The sequence below is a fragment of the Thalia democratica genome, chromosome 6, assembly GCF_965202585.1.
Source record: "Thalia democratica chromosome 6, ktThaDemo2.hap1.1, whole genome shotgun sequence".
In the NCBI taxonomy this organism is placed as follows: domain Eukaryota; kingdom Metazoa; phylum Chordata; class Thaliacea; order Salpida; family Salpidae; genus Thalia; species Thalia democratica.
This window is the reverse complement of record NC_139170.1, coordinates 23063738-23078193: the sequence shown is the minus strand read 5'-3', so window position 1 is coordinate 23078193 and position 14456 is coordinate 23063738. Positions and strand designations below refer to the sequence as shown.

General features: G+C 27.5%; 1 protein-coding gene across 1 annotated transcript in view; it reads left to right on the top strand.

Moving 5' to 3' along the window:
- Positions 1–9506, top strand: part of LOC145838295 (1,4-alpha-glucan-branching enzyme-like) — a 61152-nt gene extending 51646 nt beyond the window's left edge. The window contains exons 13-15 of the mRNA XM_082945865.1: positions 1932–2062; positions 7784–7901; positions 8988–9506. Of these exons, the coding sequence (XP_082801991.1) occupies positions 1932–2062; positions 7784–7901; positions 8988–9035 (297 nt within the window). The 3' untranslated portion in view covers positions 9036–9506. The remainder of the gene's footprint in view (positions 1–1931; positions 2063–7783; positions 7902–8987) is intronic.
- The last annotated feature ends 4950 nt before the right edge of the window (positions 9507–14456 follow it).

Here is a 14456-nt window from a genome sequence, read left to right as displayed (position 1 = left end):
TATAACATAAGGCGAAGCTGATAACACCAACTGAACGCCTTCCCGCTAAAACAGTTCTAGAAGTAAACAAAATAGAAAAAACCCCTAGTTTGAGAAAACTCTCTAGCCCATTTTTATTTATAGTCAGAGGCGTTACAAATGTTCTAATAGTATGTGTCAGTGGCGTGTCTAGACATTTTTCAAAGGGGGCTCACAATTTTTTTTGTTCTTAATTTGCCGCTTAAGTACGCATTTCTTAGGTATGCATTGCCAGTTAAGTACGCAATATTTAGCCGAAATACTAAAAGAACCAGAAAAAACTTATGAACTTACAAATTGTATATCAAAATTCAAATCCGTTATTTAAAACAAATATATAACATACAGTTTATTTAATTAACGAAACAAACGAACATTGTATTATAACTAATATAGGTAATTAAAGACCAAAACTTGCAGATAGTCTTAGTATATTATAATCTTAGGTTTAAACTTTGAAAAATAACTTGATAAATTTGTGGTATAATACAAATTCAATAAAAAACATTTAGGGGTTGTCGAAAATAAAACTTCAAGTCAGTTAAATAGAACAATTGAGAAAATAATTTTTCGAGCATTATCATTAAATTTCAAATTTTGTTTGTAACAGAATTAATAAAAAGCACAGCTGGAATAAAATTTTTAAGGTAAATAAAAACTTTTGAACTTTAAAAAATCTAAAAATGCCAGTAAAACAGAATGTAAAATCTTGATAATAAATCATTCAAAAAAGTTTTTTAGAAAAAAATGCTACTTTAACACTTTTACCTATTATCACGTCACAATTAAAATTTTATTTGAAATCTATTTCAGCTGGGCAAAAACGAGCATTTTTTGATACGGAAACTTATATTCTTTCAGTGTTATAAATTCAACATTCATTATTCAAAGTCTATCAAATAACCAAAACAAAGTCAATAAACAACGTTTTTAGCTATATTTTTAGATTTTTTTTTCTTTTCTTTTTTTCAGGGGTTCACAGGAAACAAGTCAAAACACGCCCCTGGTGTGTGTAAATATAAATCATGTGATAAGATTGATACAAATAACGCTCTTTTTCGAAGAATACAATAGTAAAAATAAAAACTTTCAAAAGGATATTGCTTCTTTAATATTCTTTTTGAAACTTAGTTAAAATTTAATATAAGTTTCTCATAAATCCTATTTTGAACATTACACATTTTAATGATGTTAAATTTCTTAATCTATAACTATAAGGTACGTACCACTCCAGATTTTTTCTTAAACTCTAAAGTTGTAAATTTAGTCAATTTGCTTTACTGTTTAGTATTAAATAAAACTATATATCATGTTTTAGTAAAATACTGTTTTTTATATACTTTTTAAGGATAAGTAGAATTAATAAATTGATTTTTTAGTCAGTTAAGTAAAGACTTTATATTAGAGTATTTTTTGTGTCGAGCATGCCATGTTTTTGTACAATGCTTGTATTTAAGAAGTATTTGTAAATATTAAAAATTATTAATAATACAGTAACATAGTAAAATTTTGCATCTGGAGATTGTAGTTTAACTTATGATTAATTTTTGTTTACATTTTATGACTTCAAAATGTAGTTTTTCTAAGTTTTTGGTTGAAAAGTGAAAACTTTTCAAAAATAAATTTGACATAGCAACTTAAAGGAATACTAAATTTATTTTAAAAGTAGTGTTTATTATTTTTAACTTGAATAAATATTTCCAATTTCTTTTTTAATTTTTCGGCAATTTGTTTTAATAAACTGAACTCTTCTTTTGTATTTGGTATTTATACAAATGCTTATCTATAGTATCCAGGTTTTTTAGACAAGCCTTAAAATTACAAATAAGGTGAAAATCAGGACAAAGTCTTAAATTAGTAAATTAGCGATATCCTTGTAAAGCTGTCAAATAATGTTCGGAAAATAATTACAGGCATTTGTTAGTCGCAAACATGAAGATGACAAAGTTATCGTTTTTGAAATCGACAATCTCGTTTTTTTATTCAACTTTCATCCTAGTAAAAGTTTTCCTGACTATAGAGTTGGAGTTGACCATCCTGGAGTGTTAGTTTTTGTCAATTAACTTTTAGTATAATTTTTTTTAATGTTCTCTAATTGGACACTAACTGGTAAGGATAGTTGTCTTATCGTAAAATTGGTTAGTAATATTTAAAAATTAGGTGTTTTTATAAAATAAATCTCTATTTTAATGTGAGCGGAGAGCTCTTTCCTGATGCATATTCTTGAAGAATTGTATTTATAAGCTTTAAAACCTAGTTTATTAAACATGAAATATTTGTATACTAGGGGTTTGAAAAATAAAACTGCGACCCGCGAGCATATAAATCCAGTTCGCTAAACCAAGTTTTGAAACTTACACTAGATTAGGGGTCGGAAAACTGCTCCGGTCTACCATTATTTGATATTTCCTCAGGTACTATAAATCTTGAAGATACTTGATCATCCCATGCGAACTTGCTTAAGAGGTTCTGCTGGGTGCAAAAATATTTCTGACCAGCCTGACGCCCATTATCAAAATAATCTGCAAACAGAAACTATAACCACTGACCGATGGCTCGGTAGTAGTTAGGTTAGGCAATTGTTTGGTTTTGCCCTTTGTTTGTGACCGCGTCATGCGTTTTGTGTCGTACATCGATAAGCGTTTGGACGACATGAACTAATAAGTTATTTATATCTAATATCATAAAACGTTCAAATGGAACGCTTGTTAATTTTAATGTATTGATTTTACTACTAAGCTAAGTTAAGAAAACAATTTTAAGTGAATGGTGATTTATATGGTACAATAAACAAAAGACGATAATATGTGATAAAGTGATTAAAATTATACAGTTCTACCACAACTGACTCGAGGTTTTTTTAAGCTTAGTGACTATCTGTTCGCTGAGACTTCAACTTGAATGATTTTTTATCTTGCTTAAACTATATAAATCCTCTGCAGTACTTCTCTTACCTTGGCCCGTTCCATCAACAACATGCCGCACACCCAATCAAACATCTTTTTAACATACTAAGAAAAACTTATTTATTTTTTTACTCTCTTCCCTACTTATTTACGTCACGCGCAAAAGCCTTTGTTGTAGTTTTCCACTTAACTTATTTTTGACTCCTTCATTATACTTCTAGAAACAAGTAGTAAACTACTACTTGTTATACTACCCTTTCTACCATACTTAATTGTTTTGTTTTATTTCTGAGTCTAATATTTGTGACTGTTTTTCCTAATATCTAGCTTTTGAAACAAGTAGAAGCTACTACTTGTTATAAAACAAATATGCAAATATTTTTTCAAAAGCACTTTAATGAATATCAGATATTTATCTAGCAATGATGGTTGGAAAGGTGAATTGCGGTTGCAACTTTGACACTTTTATAAATAGTTTATTGAACTACAAAAAAAGCGCTCAAAAAGTTTGGTCCAAAAACCTGGTGTACGAAAAAACCTTTCTGTTTTCGAGTCGTACATCACTTTGATATGGGAACGGGTCAAAACTACACGAAGACAAAATTGCACAACGAAAATTTTTCACCAAGGGTCAGTTTTGCACGAGTTACAATTTTGCACGAAGGGTCATTTTTGCACGAGAGTAAAAAGAAAATATAAGAATAACTTTAAAATAAATTTTTAAAAAACAAAAAGAAAAAAAGTTACTGATCCAGGGTAACACTCACTTCTTTAACTTCTTAAGCCAAAAAAAAAACTTAATTTTTGTCTCAATATTTTGATTAACTGAATCTTATTGCTCACTTTTGTGAGTATTTGCATTTGTTTCCGATTTAAATGTAAAATAGAACAACAACAAAATTTTGGGAACTTCATTTTTAGGTAGTTAAGCTTAGGTTTATTAGATGGCATTAGTGGAACTTGACCACTTTTACCAGTCTCACGACAACTATGATTTTTTACTTCTGATTTTAGTAGCATTACAACCTTCTGTTTGAGATTAGCAGGGAAAAAGTCAATTATATACCGTGTATCAAGAGCTGTTGTGAGTATTATCGAGTCGTTATCATGAAGGTTTATTCGTGTGTTGTTATTAATATTTAAAAGCTTCTTTCGAAAATCTGTTCTATATTTTCTGCCAAGGTTGCTAAGGTTGTAGAACTACTTTGACCTGGTAGACTATTATACTTATGATTAAGAAACTTTTTTAGTACTGCTGCTTGCGGGATTACACTTGACAGCAATGCGTTGTTTTTACTACACTGCTGCGTTACTATGTAAAAAGGTTCGAGCAGTTCATTAAGGAGGCTACAAAGTTTCCATTCATCAGCTGTAAGAATACTTTTTGGTTTAAATTTGTTGTTAGCCACGTAGTTCTGGACACTTTTTTTCCAAATTTTCTAGTCCTTCAGCATAGATAGGTTGAGTTCCACCTTGTTTCATCATCTTGCACAAGTAATTTTGTCTTTGATAATTTGTCATAGTGTAGAAAGAAATAGCCACAGGAATGAAAGAAAGTTAGTTAAAATAACTTTTACAATCAAGTCTTTTAATAAAGTTGGTTATATAAAACAAAATAAGTAATATCAAAGTATTGTTACTGGTTATTTTTATTCTCATTTAGTATCTAAAAAAACAGTTGTGAAGTTTGAAAATTCTTAAAACTACCTTGAGTTTTTTATAAAAAACTCAGTTAGCATTAGTTTTAAAAAACTGTTTAACTAGGCTTTAGTGTCTTGAGTTATTTAAAATATTAAAAAAAATAAAAAAACATTTAGAGCTATCCTGAGTGTACTTAGTATACTGAGTTTGTGGCAGCCATTCTTGTTTAATATGAAAATTATCCTTAAGAAAATACTTTATATGTTTATATATATAGATTAAAGGTTTTAAAAAAATACGTTACTTTAACTTTAAGAGGCAGCAGTTGTTCAATGAAATTTTCAACTTTTCACAGAAATATTTTATACTACTATATAAATTTTTTATCTAAACCAGGGCTAAAAAGAAAATTTATTTTGTAAAATGAAAAATAGAAAAATAAAATAAATTGTTAAACAATTGCTGACTCTTAAAGTTATAGTAACCAAATACTAAATGAGCTGTATTTGTAGAAATTTTACACAATTTAATATATATTCATAAATGAGAATAAAAGAGTTAAATTAAAATTGTAAAGACTTTGAATGTGATGGAATTGGATATTTTAGGCTTAAAACGTGGAATTTGAGAAATTATGAAAAAAATAACTGAAATTTTAAACAATTTTTACGTTAATGTAGTAAAATTTCGATTTGAAACAAAAATCTTTCATATATATATAAAAAAAATTTGTCATCATCAAAATTTTTTATTTTTAAAAAACACATTTAAAGTAGCCTTACAGATCTTTTCATTGTTGTTATACTATTTAACACAGTTTATTACCTTAAACTTAATTTTAAACTAAAATTAGACTTAAAAACGTGTACTCTTAAAAGCCTGGAGGAAATTTTGAAAGCCTGAGAAAAATTTCCAAAAACCAGTGGCAACCCTGACAGTAATAATATCATTTTTCGACATATTTTTAAATTTAAACAGGAATTTTTAAACCATAAGTTTTCAGTATTTTGTATGTCCTTGATTTTTGTTTATTTTATTTTACTCATTTTAATTAAATCAAATTTTCCATTTATTTGTTCAAATACTTTTTTTCAGAATTATCTTAACAACTGATGATCTCTTATAGTTTGAAATAATGGTGAAACATATTGTTGGTTGTAAAAATCTGTGAAAATAAAATTTAATAATGTTAATAGTACCAAAAATAACAGACATCTTTATTTAAGTTATTAAACAATAAGAATTTCCTTAATGTTAAAGCTGAAAAGGTTTTATTTTATCCAATGACTATTTATATTCCATGGTTGCCACACATTCAGCATAACTCAAGATAGTTTGAAGTTTTTGAAAATCTTATTATAGATAACTCAGACTAGGTTTTTTTGTAAAAAACTCAGGATACTTTTAAGATTTCTAAAAATCTTAGGCCAATTTTTTTCTATATTTTCAAGGAGATTTAGCTATTTTAGTTTCAGTACTTTGTTATTTTGTAACCGATTTTCTTAATTTATTTTATTCAAAAAAATATTTTAAAATTTTTAGCCTTGCGGCTAGCTATTCACTACATAGAAATAACATTGTAGCTTTTTTTTGAAATCTCAAATTAATACTAATCATACTATTTATATAAGTTAAACAGAACTTTAGCAATTTATATACTAGCAAACTTTATTGATTTTCAGTTTTACTTTAGAAAAAGTAACAAAAATTTCATGTAAATGTACTGTGAAGATGTTAGTTGTAAAACTTAGTTATGTTTTTTACTAAACAAAGTATTTTAATTTCTATTTTTAATAGTGTGTGTATAAACAACTTAAGACTTATAAAAAACTTAACTTTTGCTCTTTTATATTACATTGTTACAAATTTGTGAAATTGTAAATCAAAAGTTGTACCGTTTAATATTAGGAAATTTATTAGTTATTTAAGCTTTTTTTAATTTTTTCAGGTATTTATGAAAATTATGTTAATATTTTTAATCTAATTTTATTTATTGCCTTTAGGACAGTTGTTAAGACATTCAAGTTAATATGCATTAAAGTGAGTAATTTATATGGTAAGATTAAAGTTAGTCTATAAAACTTCTTAAAGAAAAATCAAATAACTTTCTATAAAACTCACTACTTTTTATCATATTATAGTATATTAAAATTAAACTACTTTCTATTATATAAAAATTTCACTAAAGTTTTAAAAAGTTTTATTTATTTAAATTTGAAAGGTTCAATCTTTGAAAACATTCTTTCTCATAAGTTTAGTAAAAATCAAATGTGATATATACATTATTCCTTCTTTTTATTTAGAATAAAAATCATTATAATGTATAATTAGTTTGCGCCGGAAGTGCAACAATCTTTTTATAGGATGACTCAGGATAGTTTTTTTTGACTCAAAGAGTGGCAGCCTTGATTTTCTAAAGATTTATTTACTGCACTTAAAAATTTAAACTAAATGATAAGAAATAGTTTAAACCTTGATAAATAAATAAATGTTTCTTTGCTCTTATTGTTTTAAATATTTAATACTTTAACTTAGCAAAACTAATATTTGTTAAATTATATACATTACGAATTTCTACTTTGTTCGTTTTGAGTAGCTACCGTTGTGAAAAGTTCATCATCATGGTCTTTGTGCAGACTCATAAGCTCTGTGCTTTGTACACAAATGGTAACTTAAATTACAGCAACAGACTTTATCACTTCAGCTACTTGGTTTTCAGATTATGTCAAAAATCGAGGACCATTTGCAAGCATATGATCACCTAGCTTGTTTTGCGCACATTGAAATAAGTGAGTTCCTGCATTTTCAGTGCTTATATTCTACTCTTTTTTTGTATGCCTCCGATCTTATTTTCTAATAAGCGCTAGCCACGTATTTTGATTGATCTGGTGTAAGGTACATTAATGGATTGGCCACTGTATTACAACTATTCTAAACTATTGAATATTGCTTTGTAAATATATATTGAATATAATAATATTTTGAAATACGATACATTGAGCTACATATTTATACAGATATGTTACAGTGTTTAAAGTTAGTTTTAAATACTCTGAGTCTATTTGAAACGTAAGCAATAACCTTTGATGTTTAGTTACAAATAAAATCGTAATTAAGTAAACTTAAATAAGGTATATCAGTATAGTTTTAGATTTTTTGTTACTGAAGCTAAATAAATTTCACGGCCACGTTTTGATTAATCTAACACACTTTTCTAGTTATGAAATAGTATTAAACTCTGACGATACAAAATTTGGAGGTCATGGCAGGTTGAATCTAGATTCATTGTTTTTTAGTGAGGAGTTTCCATTTGATAAAAAGTTTCGATCAATCCAGGTTTTCAATTTATTTGTTGAATTTTTATGTAGTATTATTTTAAATTATTTCTAATAAAATTATATTTTTTTATTTAATACAGGAGTAAATATAATGAAATTTGTCTACGTAAGTAGATACCTTAATATGACTAAGTTAGTGTTAAAATAATGTCGAAGTCTGTGCGTAAAAAAAGGAGATATATTCTCTGCTATCTATAGAAAACAGACATTATCTTTTTGAAAGTGGTTCAGTTTATAGGGTTACTTTATAAGACTATGTTTGAGAAGTAGATTAAATTGTAAATAGTTTAAAACAAAAAGTTTAAAATAGCAAAAATAAAATTTTTAGAGTAAAGTTATAGTTTATTAAAAAGAGACTTAGATATTGTTTTAAAAATTCTATTATCAGTGATGTTTTTTAATTTTCTTTAAGTGTTTTTTAACCTTAAGTTTAAGAATTTTCTTATTATGTTATTGACTATTCTTTAATAAGAATATTTTTTGCTTAATTAACAAAAAATACTTACGAGAAAAAATGTTCAATTGTCTTTATCATATTAGTCTGGTTTATGATTTAGTTGTGTCAATTTTTTCAACTTTACCCACAAACGGTCGCTTCAGTACTTTGTACTTAATTTCGCTTGGTAAAATCACAACAGCGGTTTCTCGCGACTATGCATGACTGATGAGTCCTAATTAGGACGAAACCGGTCGTAGGTTGTCTCGGACACTGTAGTTGATAATCGTTTGGTAAAGTTCATCATTTATCATATCAGTTTGGTAATTTATTTAGTTTCACAAATATATTTAGGTTTTAAGATTACCTGAAGATGATGTAATTGTCGAAAAATTTTAGAAACTAAACCAGTTGTTGATTTTCATGAAATTTAAAAAAAACAATAATCTTGGAAAATAATATATACTGTTATAACGTATATTAATATAATATAAAATTAAAGAATTTTGCAAACATACTACAAAAAAAATTAGTGTTTGTTTTAATAGTTTAACTAAATTAAGTAAATCTAATATATTAACTGATCACAACTAGTGCCTAAATTTATATTTACATAACAAGCCTGCAATAAAATAATATTTTTAACAGGTTTACTTGCCAAGTAGAACATCCGTTGTTTTGTCCGTTCGAAAATAAATTGAGTTTTACTATTCAACTGGAGCTTTTATTTATTAATCACTTTTTTAATGTCAGCATTTATGCTTTATGTATAAGATTTTATTAATCATAATCATTTTTACAATTAAATAATAATAATAAGAATAATAATTTATGATATAACTCCTTAATATTTATTTATACTATTTTCTTATTTATGCAATGCTGTATACTTGTTCATGTATATAATTTTTTTGTGTGCAAAACGCAAGCTTTAAACGTTTAAAAAAGCTAAATCGTAAGTTTTTTCTTTTTTATTAATTTAAGTTATTTATATTGTTTATAATTTAGTAATTGTAACTTAAAAAACTATACTTTTAAATAGATAAAGGCTAAATGTTATTTATGTTAGTTATATGAAATATATCTTTGAAAAAATATCTTACTTCTTTAGTGATAATATTATTAAAAATGTTATATTTTTTTATCAAATAAAGATTCCTAGCCATATAGATTTCTTTTAGAATTAATTGAACTAAGTTTAGATTTTGCAAACTGAATGAATAAAGTACTAATTTAAAGTTTCCTTTAGGTTTTTTAGTTTATGTATGCAAGCTCTTGTAGTTAAAATGTTATTATTGTATTACATATTACTTAAGAAGAAATTTTTAATAGTTCGTTTAGATCAGATATTTTTTTTGTGTAAGATTGATTCAGAATGATTTGTATATTTTAATTAATAAAACAAACAGTTTTTCACCAAATTACTTTTTTTAAAGTTAATCATTTAGATAATAAATCTGACCATAAACAACTTGTAAAGTTTAATAAGAATTTATTCCAAGTATAGTTTTAAGAAACAACCAAAATTTATAAAAAATTGACTCAGTTTTTGGTTTTATAGTGAAACAGTTATAGTTTTTAGTTTCATCGATCAACAGGAAATAACATAGGCGATTAAATCATTTAATAACTTAGTGTTTTTTAAGAGGTTTAATATTAGGTTTCACCCAAAGGCAGTTATATTTTTTTCACTCAAATAAAATTGTTATAACTGACAGGGTGGCCACTAAACCTGGAAAACCTATATTCGACAATTTAAGCTGAAAAAACAAAAAAAGCTGAAAATTTAAGGTGTTAAGATGTAAATATTTATTAACTGTTTATGTGAAATGAAAGAACTCAACAGTTTAGGAATAAAAACTAGTTTAATATGTGTAGATTAAAACTCATACATTCATAGGTATGTTTAATTATAAGTAAGTTTTTAAATCTTAAGGTGTTTAGATATAAATGTTTATTAACTGTTTATGTGAAATAAAAGAACTCAACAATTTAGGAATAAAAACTAGTTTAACATGTGTAAGATAGTAAAATATGTGTAGATTAATACACATACATTCATAGGTATTCATAAGTAAGTTTTTAAATCTTAAGGTGTTTAGATATAAATATTTATGTGAAATGAAAGAACTCAACAACTTAGAAATAAAAACTAGTTTAGTATGTGTAAGATATGAGTTGGACTCATTTGGGATACTTTGAAATATGACTAAGTGAACAGTATTAATTTCTAGACCTCTGCCCGCTACATCTGTGGCAATAAATATTGAATCAGTTTTACTTTTAAACTTGTTGAGAGAAGCAAGACGCTTGGCTTAAGGAATTTTTTCATGCAGTGGTATGGCTCAAATGCCCAATGCGTTTAACATTTAAGACAACCTCATCACATATTTGCCCCCATTGCAGAAACAACTATGGAATGGCTTTTTTTTTTGTTTAAAATGTATTTTAAGTAGACTTCTTTCTCTCTCTGAGGTATAAAAATTTAGTACTGTGTACATTTATCATTTGTAGAACTTTTTGTATTAAGAGACTGTTTTTATTGTATACATGCCGACTTAGGTTAATACTGAAAAATAAACAGGTGAATATTGTCACTAAAGCAAACAACGACCTCTAATTAAATTATTCAAGTGTTTCAAATACACTCAATTTTAATTAAAACTTTGCCAAAAATGACCAGGGGATCAGTCTACTTGCTAGCTAAGATACTTGCTAGCGTTTCTTAAACATCAGGAGGCATTTAAGTAAGGATCAAGTATAAGCTATAAAATGAGAAATCTAGCAGTTAAAACGAGCGTTGGACAAGTTCGGTGATCTTATGCATGCAATTCATTATCAATTATTGACAAAACCTGAAAACTGCGTATCTAAATTGATGAAATCAATGGCTGTAATCAAAGAATCAGTAATCAACTTGGAAGACTCGATGTCGACAAAGAAGATCCAATAGTCAATATCTAAGATCCAGTGCTCAATATAGAAAAAGTTAGAAAGGCAATTACCTTGTAAGTATAGAAGCAAGTGATGATATCAGCTTGTTGGAGAATCACATTTAAATTCAAAACATTAGTTTTTACTTTGTTAGTAGCACGATCAGTTTTGTCGTAGGAAGTAGAAACAAAAAATACTTTCCAGCTTGCCTTACGTGTACTTTTTGAAAGCTATACAAATATTGTAAACTGTTGGATTCAGATCAAAGGTTGTGCAAGACAGCGCAAAACTTATTTAATAAGCTTTAGCAGAGATATGTGTTGGCAGAAGAAATGAACTGATTAGTAGCATTATTAACAAAAAAAAATTTTGACGTAATGGAGCGTAAAGAGATCAACTCCAACTTGCAAAGACCAGATCCGCCGCAAACAAAGTTTCAGAAGTTATCCTGTGCTACAACCTTAATTTTAATAAGATGTATGTTCATGTAACGCACTTAAAGGAGCAGCACGGAAAACTGAAAAAAAAATAGTGCAAATACTGAAACAAATCTCTATATACAAAGACTGCATTTCTGTAGCCAACAAAAAAGTGAATTAAAGAGCAAACTTTTTAGAAGAAGATTAAAGCAAGTCTTTTGTAGTGAAAAAGTTGATGTAAGGCCAAAAGAGAAGGTATACCAGAGAAATGCATTTATACCATATTTGTGTTGCAGCGTGTAAACAGGTTGACAAACCAAATTATCAACGTCAACTTTAGAATTTTAGAAATTTTAGAATTGCCAAAGATGACATGGGTAGAATGGAAAAACAGATGATTTATGGCAAGAAATAGCTGATTCAATGTTTGCCTAACTAGCTATCGCCCCCTTTATTACCCTAAACTTAAAAAATTTTCCATTCCGACTTTCTTAAATTGCCCAAAAAGAAAGCGTTTTCGCTCTCTTTGGAAAACCCTGTAATAAAATTTGATTCTGTGTTATAAATTTTGATCTTTTGTTAATCTTCTTTAAATATTTTTTTTGTGTTTAGACCGAGTGAGGGTAATCCAGATTTACGTAGTTCATTGTATTACTATATTTAAGTATCGTTTGTTGTTCAAAACTAAATAGACTTAACAAATTAAACAAGGAGTAGTTAGTTGAAACCCAATTAAATTTATTTATTAGTCGCTCATTAAGATTTCTGCTATTTTTTTAATATTTATAAACGGTGTATAATACGAACACTTTTATATTGCTTTAATCCCAACCTTTAAACCTAACATCACCTTCTGCTTAAAAAATGAATGCAAAACAAGAAATGAAGCTCTCGGAGTTTGAAATGACGTAGCAATTCAAAAACTTCGAAGTGATCTAGAAGTACAAGCAATTAAAAGAACGTTATTGTTTTTCCATGCCAACTAGAAAGATTTTTTTCTGTCCCTATTAGACCTACGAAGTAAAGAATTCTGAAATGAAGCTGTCCGAAATAAAGTACTATAAACTAAAGATTGACTTTAATATATGTTTTGTAGCTTTTATGTAAACTTTTGTTTGAATAGTTATTTATGTTTTAACAGATAAAGAATGGGAAATTGTTTCAAATTTTAACAAATATATGTATACAAGGTTATTAAAAAAAACTATTGGGGAAATTTATAACTGAAAGTTTGACAAAAAATATAAGTGTAGTATAAACCTCTGCAACTGAACTTGTATCTATCATTTTGATAACTATAGATTAGGGCTTCCCACAGTGAACCATATGGCCCATTGGGGTTATAAGCAGCATAGGGGTCACAGGAGGTTTGTAACTTACACTAAACATTCTAGAGTTGATTATATAGAGCAATAAAAAAAAGGTTAAAAGCGTATTATTATACTAGATATTATGATAAAATTTAAGAAATTTAGGAGCCATAAGTTTTGAAAAAGGAAGCCACAAGGCTCCAGATATTCTGGAGTTGATGATGAAAAACAAAAAAAGGTCTCCGTAGTATTTAATGGTAGTTTTTTAAGAAATCTTTTGGCTGGGCTATAGCTTTTGCTATTTATTTAAAGGGGGCCTTAAAAAAGAAGTTTAAGAAACCCTAATATAGATTTATTTAACAACTAAAAAATGATTAAAAATATTATTTCTATTTTGCTAAGCTAATCAATAAAAAGTAAACAATTAACGATTAGCACTCAACTGTTTTTATATAACATAAACAATAAGTATAAAAAAGCAAATTCACACACTTTATACAGTGTTAGAGTTAAGTCGCTTATGAATTTAGATAACTTTCGCTAATCAATTCTCAAATTCGAAGAAACACTTGCTTGACGTACGACAACTCAAAGTTGCCTGAGTTAAGCAACAGAAATTGCTCATTAATCGATACTAGGTTATTTAATATATCGAATAAACAGAAAACAGAGGTTTTCGAGTTCGTTTGAACAATTCAACATAAGGTTAAAGCTGCCATATGATAATTTCTAATAGACTGATGGCGTAGAGGTCCAAATAAAAGCTTTGAAAACTCTATGAGTTCAAAATTGCAAGGTCGAAACCAACTGGTCGATACATATACAAAAAAAAAACTAGTTTATCGTGCTTGGAAAACGTTTTTAATTCAGATTTTCCGTAAAGTCTAAATCACCTTTCTGAATAATTAAGTGTCTTCCACTAAACCAGGGGTCGGCAAACTGCGGCCCGCGGGCCAATTGCGGCCCGCGAAGGGTAAATCTGCGGCCCGCGAGCACGTTATTTTTTGAATGGAATGCGGCCCGCGAAAGAAAATTTTGTGGCCCGCGAGCATGTAAAAGTGGCCCGCTGAGCAAAAATATATTTCAAGTAAAATTTTTTTCGGTATTTCGATTTAGTTTGTTTAGTTTGGTTTTAAGTCTCTGTATAACATTTAAAATTAGTTAGAAGAATTTACTACTTTAATTTAAAAATGAGAAAAAGACAGATTAGCAATCTAACAGGATATTTTTCTGAGTTTCATAATAGCTTCTATTTTACAACAGCAAGTAATTATCTGAAAAAAGAGTGCTTGAGTTTAATAAGTTAGTTATATTATACCTATTTATCAAACAAACTAAATGCAAATGTTTTCCGTTTTGTACAAAAGTAATGCACAGTAATTAACTAAAGTGTCTTTTTTTTATAGCTTAGATATTCTTTCCAATATTTTTTATACCTAAGTTTCTTTTATATA